The sequence below is a fragment of the Lithobates pipiens genome, unplaced genomic scaffold (assembly GCF_037356315.1).
Source record: "Lithobates pipiens isolate NorthernLeopardFrog02 unplaced genomic scaffold, aLitPip1_a1.2 Scaffold_8, whole genome shotgun sequence".
Classification (NCBI taxonomy): domain Eukaryota; kingdom Metazoa; phylum Chordata; class Amphibia; order Anura; family Ranidae; genus Lithobates; species Lithobates pipiens.
This window is the reverse complement of record NW_027507903.1, coordinates 456,080,833-456,098,632: the sequence shown is the minus strand read 5'-3', so window position 1 is coordinate 456,098,632 and position 17,800 is coordinate 456,080,833. Positions and strand designations below refer to the sequence as shown.

Below are 17,800 nucleotides of genomic sequence, written 5' to 3'. Positions count from 1 at the left end.
ATCGCATAGCCCCTAGTACCGAGATCTGTGCAGTGCCCCCCTTAGCCTGAGCAGGCAAAATCACATACATGTACATGATTTTGCCTGCACATGCCACTCAGCCACAGTATATGTACTGTGGCTGGTTGGCAAGTGGTTAGGTTGTGTTTACTTTAAATGACAAATCATCTTTAGAGTATGTATGTGCATTTAGGGAGGGGAACATTAAAGTGTTTGTAACCCTAAAAAAATTAAAAAGAGATAGCTCCTGTTCCCTTATAGCAGGTTAAACAGCACAGTGCTTTTGCTGTCTAACCTGCCACTCTGTAAGCTGTAAAAAACCTGGCTGATCATGCCAGTTCCTGTGTCCCCTCTGTGTACCTGTCAGTTCCCTGTGTCTTTGTCTCTGTGTCCCCTCCCCAGCTGCTATTAGTAGAAAATAAAATATTACAAATTGTCAATGCCATCACCTTTAATATATCTAGGCATAACACACAAGGTAGATGTTTAATTAAAAGAAGCTTGTAAATACCTTTTCTACAGCTATATTCCGGCTGGTCAGGTGACTCCCAGCCGATCTCCTACTCCAATCCAGGGCTACAGTGGGAGGGGCTGAGCGGCCACATGACCTTCCCAGCTGACATCAAAGTAGGAGAAAGGCCAGGAGTCACATGACCCACCAGAATATAGCTGTCAGTGAATTACATTTTCAAGGTAACAACCACCTTAATGCTAAAGTGGTTGTAAACCTCTAAAATAAAAAAAATGTACAAATCATATTCTTCTATAGTGTGTAATTCATAGCGCTCAACTGTCCCTGATTTTGTTTTAAATAGTTTTATTGAAAAGTCAAGTAGTTCACACTGGAATAAGCAGAACAGTTTACAGTGGTAACAGTAACAGAAAGTAATCAGGTAGGCTGCTTCCTAAGTTTGCAGAAGTAGATATACCAGAAAAATCTAAGGCAGGCCCCTGGACCCTTTATGTATATAGTATAGCGAACATACAACATCCGAGGAAGGGGCCGGGTAGAAGCAAACTTACGGATTCCAAAGAAGGAAAATCATTTAACAAACATTGTTGTAATAACAACTATTACCAGGGGTATGGGTAGAAAGAAAAGTTCAGCTGGATAAGTTTTACATATATAGGAGAGAGAGTGAGGGGAAAAGAATGTAGGAAAAAGGGAGAGGAGTGAGGAGAAAGAAAGAAATAGGGACACAAAAAGAAAAGGAGACGATACCAGAGGGCAGGATAGAAGAGGTAAGAGGGAAAGGGTATGGTCGGAAGGCCCACGAGAACCACGGACCGCAAACTGGCGCCCGTTCTGGGCTAAAGAGCCATAAGACGAGTATCAAAATCTTTCGGTAGGAAATGGTCCACCCAAGGTTGCCATATTTTATTAAACAATGGGATCCTATCCAGGACGACTGCCTCTATCTTAGCATGAATCATTGCCTGTGTAACTCTATGCTTAGTTTCAGTTATATTCAGGGAAGGTGTCCTCCAGGCTCTCGCAATCGTTTGTTTAGCCACAGTTGTTACTTGGAGAAAGAGTCGGTTTTGGGCTTTAGTAAGATCTTGGGGTAGCCAATTCAGCAAGGCCATTGCTGGGTTAGGAGCCACGGGGTGTTGCATCAATTTATTTAGCAGATGGAAGACCGAGGACCAGAAATTTGCCACGATGGGACAAGTCCTCCAAATGTGGAGATGGGTGCCCCGGTCTTTGCAACCTCTAAAACAGTCGGGTGAATAGTTAGGCACAAATTTGGAAATTCTAGAGGGGACCAGATACCACCGCATCAGGACCTTATAATTCGCTTCAGATGCCACTACATTCTGTGAGGAATTTTTGGTATTGGTCCATATATCAGTCCATGACTCTGTATCAAGATTAAGTGATAAGTCTGTGGCCCACGCGGTAGCATAAGGTGGAAGGTCTTCAGATACGGTGGAAAGACAAGAATAAAGGCATGAGATAATGCCTGGGGCATGTGGATCAGAGGAGCATATGGATTCAAATTGGGACATAGAATTAAGATTGGGGCTGGATTTAATGTGCGTCTGAAAGAAATGGACTATCTGCAGGTAATGGAAACATTCTCTAGGGGGCAGTTGGGCCTGCGTCTGTAGGTCAGGGAATGTTGTGAAAGAGTCACCTGAAGACAGGTCACAAACTCGAGTAAGGCGTGTGCGGGATCAGGCCGAAAAGGCGCCTGGTTCCGTGTAGGCCGGATAGAAATTCGGGTGACCCATGAACGAGAGCAAGGGGAGATGAGGAGATAGTAGTTTAAAAGGGGTGCGTACCATGCGCCAAATTTTGACGGAGTGACACCTAACGGGGTTAGTAAGTGACCTGCATGTCTGAGGGGGGAGCCAAAGTAAATTGGAAATGGAGATAGGGTGAGCCTCCACTGCTTCCAGACTGACCCATAGCGGGATTTCAGACATAGCGTGGTAGAGGGCGATTTGCGATAGCTGCGCTGCATAGTAATAGTTTTTAAAATGTGGTATCCCTAGGCCCCCTTGAAGTTTATGTCGAAAAAGAACAGACTTAGAAATCCTAGGTCTCGTATTACCCCAAATATACTTGAAAGTTCGACTTTGAATAGCCTTGTGAAAATATAGTGGGACCGTGACCGGGAGTACTCTATATAAATATAGTAATTTGGGCAGCAGGGACATTTTTACAGCCGCAATGCGTCCAAGCCAGGAGACACATAGAGGTTGCCAGGAATTGAGGAGTGATGACAGATTGCGCAACATGGGTAGATAATTCGTTTGGTATAAGTGGGCTGGGTTACTAGTCAATTTAACTCCTAAATAGGGAATGTAGGATGTGGACCACTGAAACGAATAGTTAGCACGCAAACATTTGAGAGTCTCTGTAGGGAGGGATACTGCAAGAGCTCTAGACTTAGCCTGATTTACCTCGAGACCTGAGACTTGTGCAAATGTGTCAAGGAGTTTAAAAAGGTTGGGTAGGGTAGTATGGGGTGAAGTGATAAATAGGAGGGCGTCGTCCGCAAAGAGGCATAATTTATGGGTTGTGGAGGCTATCTCTAAGCCTTGGATATCAGGGTTGGATCTGATCAGGGCTGCTAATGGCTCGATGGCGAGAGCAAAAAGCAGGGGTGACAAAGGGCACCCCTGCCTAGTGCCTCGTTGGATCGGGAATCTGCTAGAACTGAAGCCGGAGTAGCGGACAAATGCTTGAGGATGGGCATATAGGGCAGCAATCCAGCGAAGGAAATGGGGGCCGAAGCCCCATCTATGCAAAATTTGTTTGAGGTAGGGCCAAGAGACGGTATCAAAAGCTTTATGAATATCAAGGGATAAAAGGTGCATGGGGATACCTCGGGATCTAGCTAAATGCTGTAGCAGAATAACCCAGCGTACGTTATCACTTGCTTGGCGCTTGGGAATGAACCCCACCTGGTCTCTATGGATCAACCCTCCAATGTGCGGATTCAAGCGTGAAGACAAAATCTTTGCTAGGAGTTTTATGTCAAGATTCAAGAGTGATATAGGTCTGTAGTTGGACCATATGGAGTGGTCAGTATCGGGCTTAGGTATCATAGAGACGGAGGCTGTGAGTGTATCACTACCGAAGGCGCCCCCTTTTAACAGGGCGTTAAAGGAGTTCGCCAGGAGAGGGGCCAGGATATCTGCAATTATTTTTATAATATAGCCCTGTAAACCCATCTGGGCCAGGTTGTTTATTAGGTTTAATTAATTTGATAGCCTGGAGTACCTCAGAAGGCGAGATCTCTGTGTCAATGGCAGTGCGAATCGGGGTGGAGAGGGAAGGGATCGGTAGATCACGGAAAAGGGCCTCAGCCCTATCCTGGGGGAAGGGGGCGGGAGATTCGTACAGTTTGGCGAGGCGTTTGGAGAATTCATTAACTATTCTAGCCGGATTACTAGTATGGGTTCCGTTATGCACTTTAAGCCTAATTGGTTTGTGGGTTCTCTCAGGTTGTCTAAGGTGGAGAGCCAGAAAAGTGTCGGGCTTGTTGGATTTAGTGTAGATAGTGTGATAGGCCCTACGCAGAGTTTTGTCAGCCGCTTCTGAGAGGAGCAAGTCCAACTCCAGTCGAGTATTGTCTAAATTAGACTTGTTCGTTTCCGAAGGAGTGGTCTGAAACAGCAAAAATTGGTGTTGATATTCAGATTCTAGGTGTTGTAGACGTTTGAGCCTATCTTTTTTAAGAAAAGAGGCGGTGGAAATACACTTACCCCGTATAACTGGTTTATGGGCTTCCCATAAAAGAATAGGAGGGGTGTCTGGGGTGGCATTGTGCACGAGATAATCACGTAGTGCTACTTCTATATCAAGCCGAAAGGATTGGTTCGTTAAATACTTATCATTCATGCGCCAAGACCTTTCTTTAGATTTTGGTATAAGTGAAAAGATAGTGGTAATCACTGCACAATGGTCAGACCAGGTGATTGGATGAATAGAGGATTGAAGCAATATTGGGGAAGATGCTATGGGGATAAAAATGTGATCTATTCTAGAGAACGAATTATGGGGGTTGGAATAAAAGGAATGTCCCTGATTTTAAGGGACTGCCCTTCATTTGGAACAAATTCCCTCTGTACCTCTTTCCTCCTCATTTGTCCCTCATTTAGCTCTGATCTGTATAGTTGTATATAAAATGCACTATTTATCTTTCAAAAAGTGTTTCACAGTGCTAATCCTTTCATCCAATTTCTAAATTGCTGCACTTGTAAATTTCAAAAGCCAGTACAGTATAAAGGAATAGTAGTGGTAAAAAAAGGCACTTGTAGGTTTAACGTATCATTTTTTTTAAAATTCTCCTGAAGCTACACTGGCGGTATGATTAAATCAGATCTTTGCCTCTCAAAGCGGTACATTGTTTTCCATAGAAATTTGGCATTTTATATTGTAGGCCTGTACTTCTTTGTAATAACACACTTAAATCTGTCCAAACAAGAGTCTAGTATACATTCCGGGTATGATAAAATTTAAATTATAATATAATAAATAACTTTAAAGAATTATAATAATAATAAGGTGAATTTCCTCATGATTCATTATCGCTCCATTTTGCAAGTGTTCTAATTTACTATCGCTGTTTTCTAGCTGGTCTAAAACCACTTTTGTTGTAAATGGACACTTTTTTGTTGCCATGGACAATCTCCAGTTTTCAGGCAGAAAAAGCAGTATTTATAATATAAAACTGCATGCAGGGCATTGGACATACCACTAGGGACAGGGATACAGTAATGTAATCTGTAAGATTACAGTGTACTGTATGTATAGTATGTTTCACTTTTTGAATTTGGCGCCGTGCTCCATCCCCCTGTGTCGCAACGCTCGCAAGGAACGGAGCCCGGCGCAGTGATACATTGAGCGGAGGATGGCTCGCACACACAGCGGAGAGGACATCGCAGGATCCTAGGGACAAGGTAAGTAACTGTACCTGGATCCTGAAATAATCATACCGCCAGGGAGGTTAAACTAAGAGCATGCACATCTGCACACTCCTAGTTATACAGTAGATGGTATATTGACCTTTTCTCAAAACAGGGCACCATGCCTGTAAACCTTGATTTTCATATTGTGGTTTAGAATCGGTTCATAAATACATATTTGTTTTCCTTTTTTTAAAAAGCTGCCTAGAGTTTAGCTTTAAACTTTCTATCAATGAGGGCATAAGTATGCTTAAGTTGGCAAAAAGCTGTTTGTGAACAATGCTGAGGCAGTATAAAGAAAAGAACAAACTTAACTCAATTATTGTATAAAAGCATAATGAAACGCATTGTTTCACCATGTTCTCTGTTTTGGTATTAAATGATCCAAACATTGAAGGCACACTTCAGTCAGATCTGGAAATCAAAACAAAGAAAAGGGCCTGCTCACTCGTAGCATCTGTTTCCTGTTGAGACATTGTTGTAGTGTATCAATCTACCAACTTGAGCATGCGCTAAATAAGCTCACTTAGGGCCCATTTACATTTATGTGGTGCGTTATTGTACATGTTGACGTACGTTATGTCATGTGTAAGTAAGTGTTGAATTTAAGGGTTCATTCACCTTTACCAAAAAACTGAGTATGCAGGTAAGGAGGGATTGCAGGGAAAAACAAGAATTACCTTTGCTATAGGTGTAGTCCCTGGATCTGGTTGCTGGGAGGTTACTAAGACACTCCAATCTGATTCAAACCCCCTTTCTGTGCTGTGTATTCCCTGGCATAGTTGCTCTCAGCCCAGCAATGCTGCGATGGAGGAGATAGTGGACCACACATGTGCGAGGGTGGTGGGGGTGAGCAGTAACAGCTGGGAATTTCTTAGCAATGTCCTAAAAACAAGCCTGGATGGGGTGATGCTATCTCTGGGACAGACTTCAAAAGGTATTTTTACAAAAATTTGCCTGGCTGAGAAATCGGCACCACATCACTATAGTAACTGGAAAAAGACAATGTATAGGTGGGACTTTAAAAGTACCAAAAAAACTCCTCTCAGAATGAATATCGCTACACATATAAAATTATTTTACATACTAGGGTTAATACTCCTTAAAAACATGAATATGTACCCACACATTTAGTTCAGACTAAGAAAACCTCCCTGAAGGTAGAGTTTTTCTCCTATATGTCTAACATACACATAAACAATCATAGCATAACTTTCAAGCAGGAGGGGACTTGGACCAACGCGTTTCACCTGTGTTGGCTTCCTCAGGGGCTCAGGGGATACATGGTTTGAACAGCTAGAAAAACACAAAAAACATACATAATATACAGTCCATATAAATATAGAATAAAGAACATTTGCAACTTTATTTTGTTCAAAAAGTACCTAAATGGCAAGATCTGACTTAAGTTTAGATTTTTATATATTCTACAGGTTCTTCTTACCTGAATAGTTAGTTGGGTTTTTTTTTGGTAAAGGTGGACTAACCCTTTAAAGCAGCCAGTTGAAATCAGTTGGGTTCCAATGAACCAAAACATCCCAAAAACATGCTGATAAATGTGTCCGACTACACACTATGATGCATTGTCATGTGTTACAGTGCACATGTGTGTTGCCTTAGGGCATTGGTGTGCCTCCGCAAGTTCCTGCGGTTCTCCACACATACCCAGAAGTTTGTTTTTTTTTTCTAATTTTTTTATGCATGTTTTTATGAAACCTTCTCCCTTTGGAACCACTTTACAGAGATACAGGACAAAGAGTTTACAGGAGAAGGAAAAAAAGGTAGAAAATTAGAGAATATGTGCATAAAGACTTAAACACATAGGAGATATGATTTATAATATTATGCACTGCAGTATAACAGCCATTTTCTGAAGAAATATTTTATTCATGGTACCTTATCCTTAACTTGATTTAATTTAATTAGATTTACCAAAATTTTTTTCTTCATACAGGCAATTATTGCCGAACACGAAATCCGCAATATATCATGTGCTGCACAGGATCCAGAAGACCTCTCTACGTTTGCATATATCACAAAAGACTTGAAATCTAATCTCCATTATTGTCATGTGTTCACAGCATTTGATGTGGTGAGTTCAAAAGAATTGGGTTTAAAAATGTATATACATCTACATCTTTTATATATATATATATATATATATATATATATACTGTATATATGTATGTATATATATATATATATATATATATATATATATATATATAGTATCTCACAAAAGTGAGTACACCCCTCACATTTTTGTAAATATTTTATTATATCTTTTTATGTGACAACCCTGAACAATTTACACTTTGCTACAATGTAAAATAGTGAGTGCACAGCTTGTATAATCGTGTAAATTTGAGCTTTCTTTTGGGGGTATTTAATCACCACTGGGTTTTTTATTTTTTTGCTAAATAAACTAAAAAAGACCGAAAATTTTAAAAAAAAAACATGAAACATTTTTTAAATACTGCTACATTTCTTTCGTCAAAATAACCAAAATCAGTGTATATTATTTAGTCTGTAGGAAAGTTATAGAGTCCACAAATTATGGTATATATAACTAAAAATCAGCCAATCCTGGTGTCATGTCCTATCTAAATTCTTGAGGCCCGAAAATGCCAGGACAGTACAAATACCCCCCCCCCCCCCCCCCCCAAATGACCCCTTTTTGGAAAGTAGACAGTCAAAGGTATTTAGTAAGGGGCATGACGAGTTTTGGAAGTTGTAATTTTTTGTCACTTTTTTTGAAAAAAAAAATGTACATACTGTCACTAGAGTACAGCGTCATCAAACTGGTGTGGCAGTGATCAGAGACACTGACTGGTGACAGTTTGTAGAAAAGATAAAAATAAATATATATATATTTTCAATTTTTTTAATATTTTTTTCTTTTGTATTACATTTTTTTATTTTTATTACAATTCGTTTTTTTACATACAGTGACCAGAGCAATACAGTGTTACCAAAGTAACACTGTGCTACTCTGTGGAGGTGATTAGGATTTTTTTTACACATTATGATTGCTTATAGCTGTGAATTTTACAGGTACAAGCAACCATTTTTTTCTGAATGAAAACTATTCATTCAAGGTTTACTATTGTGATTAGCTGTGACTGGCCACAGCTAATCCCATGGTGCAGATGGGCTGTGATTGGCTCTGTCCGTATCACGTGATCACTGTGATCACAGAGCTCATCACAATAGTACACATGAATGGCATGTAACTAAGCCATTAATTGTGTACAATTGTCATGTGATTTGCTGTTATTGGTTCACAGCGATCACATGGTACTATAATGGGCCGGTTCAGTGATCTGTTATCGGTTGTGCCGGTGGGGTGCGCGTCAGACATGATCCTGGGAGGACATCATATGATATCCTCCCAGGAAAATTGGTGCTCCCACCCAGCCATCATATTACAATAGACTGGATGGGAAGGGGTTAAATGCATTATGCACTATAAAAATGTTTTTGTTGTTTTAGCTATGTATTAGTTTAGTTATATTCCCTGTGTTGTTTGTTTGCCTTACCTTGTACAGATGGGCTCACATGTCATGGCTGCAGTTTTTAGTGTCATGGCTGATTGATTCCCCGTTGTCCATGTATTCATTTACCTAACTTGTCCCTATTAGCTAAAGGGACATGCAGTTTGCAGGTCACACAGCATTTAATCCATGCCTTGCCATTTCTTTGTCACAAATGCGGGAGTGCTGAAGTCTCTTCCCTTCATTGCTCTGCCTGCTTGTGTCTATTTCAGATCTAATTACTGTGCAGATTTCACCTGATGAACACTAGACTGGGAGACTGGGATAGATAGTGTTTTCACAGAAAGTGTCAGGTCTTACTTTTGGCCAAAGCCTTCTTCATAGCATACCAATGCTATATATGGTATGCTATGAGGAAGGCTTCAGCCAAAACGCTTTAGCATCTTGTGGATTTTGCCATTGCTGTAGTGCAACAATAAAGTTCTGAAGAACCTATCGAGTTTGCAGCTTATGTTTGTTATGGATCTGCAAAGAATATAAATGTAATATATTGCAGATTACCAGTCCTTAGATATGGTGGCTGTATTTGTTTTGTATTGTTTTAGGCTTAGAACATTTTCTTCAAGTACAGAAACTTACCTATTGATCCTTCCAGAAATCTGGTATCTTTTTAACTTCCTGTGTACTAAAATGGGGTCTCAAACAATGTTAACAGAGTTCCCAGTTCTCTTTTGTGAACTGCAGACTATCCCCCCTATTTTAAGGTGAGGAGTTGAGGAGATGCTCTGTAGTCCTAATGCACTTCCTGCCCCAAGGAGACAATGCTGTGCCTCTGTAGATACAGTTCAGTGAGTGAGCTTTGTCAACCTAGGACAGGAAATGTTATTGGCAAGGTCTGCAGGGGGAAATTAAGGTAAAGCAGCTGAAAAAAGGAAACTTACTAGAACCCAGGACATTGCATTCACTATATTTGGTCATTTGGTTTGGTTAAATATAAACTGTTAAATACCTTTAATCATCAGCAGTATATTACAGTCTTGTGATTTTTATCAGTTCCTGGTGAAGCTTGTAGGAGGAGTTTTCATACTGCACTGAGCAGTCCTATGACCTTCTCTCTGGACATGTCTGGACAGTGCTGATTGGCCCTGTGCTGATCACATGCACTCTCTAGCAAAACTTCTCTAGCAATACGCACTAATCTGAGCATGTGCAGAGTGACTCCAATGTCTCTGTCTTATCCAGACTTGTTCAAGGGGACAGTGCAGGGAGGGGAGGATCTGTGCATACAAGATCAAGCAGCGTTTTTACACAATGTGGAGTATTAACCCCTTAGGTTCCACAGTGAGCATAACAAGCATGCTTTACGGCATATACAGACTGATTTTACTGTTGTAGGTTTAATGCAGACACCACATCTAAGGACGAGTAAGCTGCAATATACAGGCATACCCCACTTTTAAGTACACAATGGGGTTTATTTACTAAAGCTGGAAAGTGCAAAATCAGGCTCACTTCTGCATAGAAACCAATGAGCTTCCAGGTTTTATTACCAAAGCTTAACTGAACAAGCTGGGGTTAGAAGCTCTTTGGTTTCTATGCAGAAGTAAGCCTGATTTGGCACGTTCCAGCTTTAGTAAATAAACCCCATTGTGTACTTAAAGGGATTGTAAAGTAAATTATTTTTTTTTTTTTAACCACTACAGATCCGCGCTATTGCCAAATGACGGCATCAGCGCGGACCTACATTTCCGGGACTACGTCTATTGACGTCGTCCCGGATACGAGCGGCCTGCACGCCCCCTGAGGGGCGCGCGCGGCGCGCTCTGTGATCGGCGAGTCCGTGAGACTCGCCTGATCACGATCCGTGCAAGGGGTCGATCCCGACCCCTTATCACGTGATCAGCTGTCAGCCAATGACAGCTGATCATGTGATAGAACGGAGCTGGTAATCGGCTATTATTCCTCCTCGCGCTGACAGCGCGAGGAGAGAAAAAAAAAGCCGATCACCGGCGGCCGTGATCGGGACATCAGTCCCGATCACGGCCAGCAATACAGCTGACCACCTGCCCCCTGCCAGTGCCCACCTGCCCACCGCCGTGCCATCCTGAATAAAAGTAAGTGCCCCCCATCAGTGCCCCCCATCAGTGCCCATAGTGCCCACAGTGCCACCTACAGTGCCACCCACAATGCCACCCACAGTGCCATCCAGCAGTGCCACCAACAGTGCCACCCACAGTGCCCACAATCTGCCTCAAAGGTGCTGCGACCCAGTGCCACCCATCAGTGCCCAGCAGTGCCGCCCATCAGTGCCCAGCAGTGCCGCCCATCAGTGCCCAGCAGTGCCACCTATCAGAGCCACCTATCAGTGCCACCTATCAGTGCCCATCAGTCCCATCTATCAGTGGTACCTATCAGTGCCCATCCGTGCCACCCATCCGTGCCACTTATCCGTGCCACCCATCCATGCCATCTTATCTGTGCCCATCTTTGCCCATCAGTGCCGCCTTATCTGTGCCCATCGGTGCCGCCTTATCTGTGCCTATTAGTGCCGCCTTAACTATGCCTATCAGTGCCCACCAGTGCAGCCCATCAGTGCCCACCAATGCAGCCCATCAGTGCCCACCAATGCAGCCCATCAGTGCCCACCAATGCAGCCATCAGTGCCGCCTAATCAGCGTACTTCAATGAAGGAGAAAAATGACCCGTTTGCAAAATTTTATAACAAACTATTAAAACATGATTTTTTTTTTTTTTTTTTTTTGCATCTTTTTTTGTTTGTTTAGCAAAAAATAAAACTCCGAGCTGTAACTAAATACCACCAAAAGAAAGCTCTATTTGTGGGAAAAAAATGATAAAAATTTCATTTGGGTACAGTGTTGTATGCCCGCGCAATTGTCATTCAAAGTGCATCAGCGCTGAAAGCTGAAAATTGGTCTGGGACTGAGGGGGGTTTAAGTGCCCAGTAAGCAAGTGGTTAAATAACAAACATGTTATACTTACCTCCACTGTGCAGCTCGTTTTGCACAGAGTGGCCCCGAACCTGCTCTTCTGGGGTCCCTCGGCAGCTGTCTCTGCTTCTTCCCGCAGGTACTTTTCACGTTCATGCGAGCTCCCTCGCATGGTGAGAAACACCTGCGGGCACGCTTCCGTGATACAGCCGGCGGCTATAGCTGCTCGCTGTATCACGCGGCCCTGCCCTCCGGCGCTCCGCGTCTGTGGATGTGATTGACAGCAGCGCGAGCCAATGGCTGCGCTGCTTTCCATCCATCCACTCCAGCCAATCAGCGGCCAGGCTGAGTGGCGAGGAAGGATGGCGGGAGCGAGCACGGGATTTTCGAGGGGTGAGGTAAGTAAAACGGGGGGCTGGGGGCGCAGGCACTGTCAGATGTTTTTTCACCTTTTCACCTTAATGCATAGAATGCATTAAGGTGGAAAAACATTTACCTTTACAACCCCTTTAAAAGTGGGGTATGCCTGTATTACATTTTTGTTCTTGGGTATAGATACACATTAAATTATACAAATTTAGACAGCCAGAACTTTATTCAAGATGGCAGCCCATATTCTTTTCTTGTGAGTGGGTTTGATTTACTAAAGCCGAACAGTGCAAAGTCTGGTGCAGCTCTGCATAAAAACCAATCAGCTTTCAGTTTTTTTTTGTCAAAGCTTAATTGAACAAGCTGAAGTTAGAAGTTGCTTGGCTGCCATGCACAGCTGCACCAGATTTTGCACTCCCCAGTTTTGATAAATCAACCCCACAGTGTCACTTTAAGACCTTTTGAGTAAGTTAAAGACTGCTTTTTTATTTTATGCAGTAACAGTGTGGTAACAGTCTAGAGATGGCAGTTGCGTGGTCGCTCTCCAAGCAGAAAGCTATGTACAGTATGTGCCCTATGATAAAATAGTGGAATAATATGTTTTCTTTCACTGCAGAATTTAGCCTATGAGATCATCCTGACTTTAGGACAAGCGTTTGAAGTAGCTTATCAGCTCGCATTGCAAGCCAGGAAAGGCGGACATTCCTCAACACTTCCAGAGAGCTTTGACAGCAAGCCAACCAAACCTATCCCAAAACCTCGAGTCAGTATCCGAAAGGCAACGGTAAGTAACAAAACTTTACCCTGAATGACAGGTTTAAAAAATCAAGTAAAAAGCCTTGTGTAATGCTCCACATACTTTATGGTGCCGGACCAATGGTAAAAGGTGGTGCTTGCAGTGATTCAGTGGGATGAGTTGCCATGAAGTAGGAAGGAAGTGGACCCTGCAAAACCCCAAAATGTTGCCATTTTGACCTATGTGGCATAATGTTTCTCAAAATAAACTTGGGAGCTGCATCTTTGGAGTTCAGTTGGTGTTTTCCTTTTCTGTGGGTTTGAAAGATCAGTCCACCTAAATTTCATGTTTTAGTCATTGGTGGAGCCAAGCTTGTCTCTGGCTTCTTACATGACTTGCATACTGCAACAGTGAGATCTCCCTGTCGTAATCCTCAACTTCCTTTCTGTCTACCTGGGGATTTTGAGTGTTTCCGCCAACCTTTGTGTGTTCCTCTTTTTACATTCCCTCTAATATAAAACATGTAGTGTGGACCTCATAATGGCCACAGCAGGTGTGCAGACCCAGGAACTCAGTTCAGAGATCTCTCAAGAGATAGAAGGAACTTATATGTCGATATCCAGGATCTACCAAAAACCGAAACATCAGAGGTCAGTAAAGCCTAGATGCCCAGACAAAATGTAGCAGTGTCAGTATGCGTCTGTTAAAATAAAGCATTGTTCACGCAGGTGTACTACAGTATACTCTCATACGAGGGCAGTTTGCCTGCACAGGGATGCACAGGTGTTCCATGCATCCCCATGCAGGCAGTCCCATTAATGTCAATTGGGAAGCAACACAGATACTGTGAGGGTGATTTACTAAGACTGAAGCACTCAGAATCTGGTGCAGCTGTGCATGGTAGCCAAACAGCTTCTAACTTCAGCTTCTTCAATTAAGCTTTGACAATAAGGCCCCTTTCACACCGAGGTGGTTTTTAGGCGCTACAGCACTAAAAATAGCGCCTGTATAGCGCCTGAAAAAAATGGCCCCTTTCACTCCAGTGTGAAAGCCGGAGGGCTTTCACACTGGAGCGGTGCGCTGGCAGGACGGTGAAACAAGTCCTGCTAGCTGCATCTTTGGAGCGGTGAAGGAGTGGTGTATTCACCGCTCCTAAAGCGCTTCTACCCATTGAAAATGTTTTTTTTTTAAATGTAAACTCTTCTAAGCGCAAACGTGGCAAAATGCCGCTAAATGCGGCAAAATGGAAGTTTTAAACGTGGGTTACTATCTGTCAAGTTAAATCGTTCAGGAGAGTTTGTAAAAACTTACATTAAACCTGGAAGTTGATTGGTTTCTATTGGTTTCTATGTAGCACTGCACTGTACCAAATTGTGCACTCTCCAGATTTAGTAAATAACCCCCTGTGTGTTTGGAGACATGCCTCTGCAAATATGTCAAATTGGGAGCAGCAGCTGTGTCCATGCAGCTACTGCATCCCAATTGACATGAATGGGACTGCCTACACTGAGATGCACGGAACAAACACAAGCCTTGCACGGATGTATGCTGTAGTATGCTCGTGTGAACGAGGCCTAACTCTGACTAGTTTGCCACACCTTGATTGGCTGTCAAGGTTATAGCATTGCAGGGAACCACACACATTGGTTCTTATTCATTATTATAGACCAGCACTTGTCTGTAACAGCGTGTTTTCAGAGGTAGAAGCATGCGCCTCCCAGTTCTAAGGGCCAGTTCTCTCCAGAAGGTACATTGTAATAGTGTGCATAACATGCATTTTGCACCTGTGTCGTGATGCGTTGTAAGAATGCATCACAGTGTTTATGTTTTTACTTTTTTTTAAACTTTATTTGAAGTGAACAAAAATGTCATGTAACTCTATGCACAACAGTGCATTGCCATGCTGAAGTAATTGGTACAATAAATATTATTGTACCTATGTATAAATTTGTCTATTCCCCCAGTTAGCTAGTCTATTAAAACTCTGACCACATGTTACTATTGATATAACATAATGCAAGGTTAGCTATGAAATCAAGCACATGGCTTAATAACAAAGTCTTATTTATTTCCCCAAAATCATAGGAATACGCTAAAACAAAATACTAAATAGATATTACAAACTTATACCAATAAAACACATCATATCAGAATATATAATACAAGAATAAAAGATACTTATCACAAGGCTCTCTGCAAGACTAGTTTCTTCGAGCTGGGCCCAGATGACCAAGAGAGAGCCAAAGCCATGAGGCTTAGGTCCAAGCAGGGATCCAAAGGGAAAAGGGACGAACTGCTTCCTGTGTGCCCTTTTTACTCATTCACACCCACTCGTAACCACCCCCACTTGCCTCCGGTCCAATAGCTACTGCCAAGAGGTAGTCCTTCTAATAGCTGTCCATTCTCCAGGAAGCATGCTGTATTGTCCACTAGGGGACAGCGTTTGTCCATGAATCGCCACTGTCCGACCTGGGTCAAATCTTCATAGACATCTTGGTCTTTGATCTTCTGTAGTTCAGCCCATCAGTCATCTTGGCAGCAGTGCCTCTCTTTGAAGCTTGTAATGACACATATCACACAAGGTGGGCTTGAGCCAAGCCCTTGTTATTTTTGATATGCTACAAAGCTTTGATGTGTAACTGGTTACATTCCAACTTGGGGCCATCTGCCTGTATCAGCCAGGGAATGAAACACCATAAATATGATATTAAATCATGTTGAATTCCAACACATGCATTTTAACACATAGGGGTTGATTTACTAAAGGAACATTGACTGTGCACTTTTGCAAGTGCAGTTACGCAAGAGCATTTTTCCTTGAATGTGATTGGGTATTCTTTGTAAAGCGAAGCTTTGCCTCATTTATTAAGCTTTGGAGCAACTACACTTGCAGAGTGTAACTGCACTTTGCATAGTGCACAGTCTATTTGCCTTTAGTAAATCAACCCTATTGCGTGTTGCATTACGTACAAACGCAGTTCCATTCAAAGCACACCAACACTTGTATGATGTGAACACTTGTTCACTTGTAGGATGCGAACAGGGCACATAAAGAACAATTGTCTTCTCAGTGTCTTTGTGTTGAGCTTGCGTTGATCTAACTGATCAACCCAGATCAATGTTCTTGGTGTTAACAAGCCCTCAAAAGGAACCTCCCTGAGAATAATAAAGAGAGAAAAATTGGGAATTACTCTAACCAAAGAAACTGTGAGATGGTATAACTTTAGTTCACTCATAAGGGTTCACCAGCTCCATGGTGGTGCCATATTTGTTCCCAGAATTTGGTTTTAAATTTGACCAGGTGTGTACGCAAGCCTTGTATTGTGATAGCAATCATATTTTATAATCATTCATTCCAACAGATAGATCAACCAGATCAAAAGACTCTTGCTAATCTGCCTTGGATCGTTGAACCAGGACAGGAAACAAAACGGGGGATCAGCACCAAGTACGAGACCACCATCTTCTAATATCAGCTAGCCCCTTCTCCTCGGTGTGCCTTCGTACACTTGCTCATGTTTAAACGTGCAAACGGCAGCCTGCTCTCAAGCGCAGAATAACAAGCCTTTGACGCGGACTGTACGGCATCAATGAACAGCATTATTTTACCAACACTAACAAAACTCAAAATACTGCCAAGAAAAGGAATCTTATATTTTTTTGATGATTTTTTTTTTCTCTGGTAATCTTAATCACGGTGTTTCTTTATTTTATTTTTATTTGGTTTACCTCTGGATTTACTGGAAAAAAATTAATTCTTCATGTACATTTTGTTATAATAATTTAATTTCGCAGTTGGTTTGTGGCAGTGATATCATTCTACAGCCTCCTGAAGCAGTATTTGGACTTAGCCTTGTAATTAAGTATTACAAAAAAAGTAAAAAAAAAAAGAAAAAAAAAAGAAAAAGTAATAATATTATGGAACTTTGAACCTGCCAAGAAATCGATTCATTTTTATGCACAAGTGCATCTTTCTATCTAACTATTGTATGTGATTTAATTACGGAAATAGTACTCAACCTTTCCGAAAAGAAACTGGGTTTGCAACAATGTAAAGAGTTCTTTGTATAATATTTTATAGGCTATTGAAGTTGAAGCCTTGTTACTAAATTGTAAAAAAAATTCTATTACTGTATCCATAAAGAATAAGATATTGTCAGTAAAATGACGCAAAAAAGATATTTGATTTTACATGATTTTTTTTTTATTAGACATTTTTTATAATACTTTGGCTTTTCATCGTGTTGTTACTGTGCTCTGTTCCTGAAGGGCCCTTGTCACAGAGATAGAAAATGAGGGAAAATGCTAAATGTTCTGGGAAAATCTGGAATTCGGGAATTCTTTGGAGGGATCTACTCTAACAACTTTCTGCATTTCTTGGACAGGAAGTGAAGGGAGATCTCCCTAGTATGAAAAAAACAGCAACCTGGTAGATATACTCTAGACGGCCGCACTCCAATATAAATTCAAATGCCTATGAGTAAGCACTCTTGGTAGTGTGAAATGCGTTAGCTATTGTGCTTTGCTGTGTCCCACTTTTGTGTGATTCTGCTTCACGAATAAAAGGCATTTGAATTTATCTTGGAGTGCGGACGTCCAGAGTTCTTCAATTATTTGCAACAAGTATATGCTGTGCCTGCACCTGGGTTTCTCTATTCCTGGAGGGGCTGTTTTCTTGGATTTGTGGACCTACCTTTCCCTACTATATACAAAATCAAAAAAATACGTTTAGGCTTTTCATAGACTGTAATGTAATGTAGTTACCATAGATGATGCCTTTGTTACTTGATGTCTCTAGTGGAGGTTTTTTTCCTCACCTCTTGTCTTAAAAT

General features: G+C 41.8%; 1 protein-coding gene across 4 annotated transcripts in view; it reads left to right on the top strand.

Annotated features, from left to right (window-relative positions):
- ANKS1B (ankyrin repeat and sterile alpha motif domain containing 1B) overlaps nucleotides 1-17,147 on the top strand; it is a 231,398-nt gene extending 214,251 nt beyond the window's left edge. For all 4 annotated transcript variants that reach the window (XM_077468446.1, XM_077468445.1, XM_077468448.1 and 1 more), the window contains 3 exons: nucleotides 7,376-7,513; nucleotides 12,849-13,016; nucleotides 16,331-17,147. In XM_077468446.1, the coding sequence (XP_077324572.1) occupies nucleotides 7,376-7,513; nucleotides 12,849-13,016; nucleotides 16,331-16,438 (414 nt within the window). In that variant the 3' untranslated portion in view covers nucleotides 16,439-17,147. The remainder of the gene's footprint in view (nucleotides 1-7,375; nucleotides 7,514-12,848; nucleotides 13,017-16,330) is intronic.
- Nucleotides 17,148-17,800: the final 653 nt, after the last annotated feature.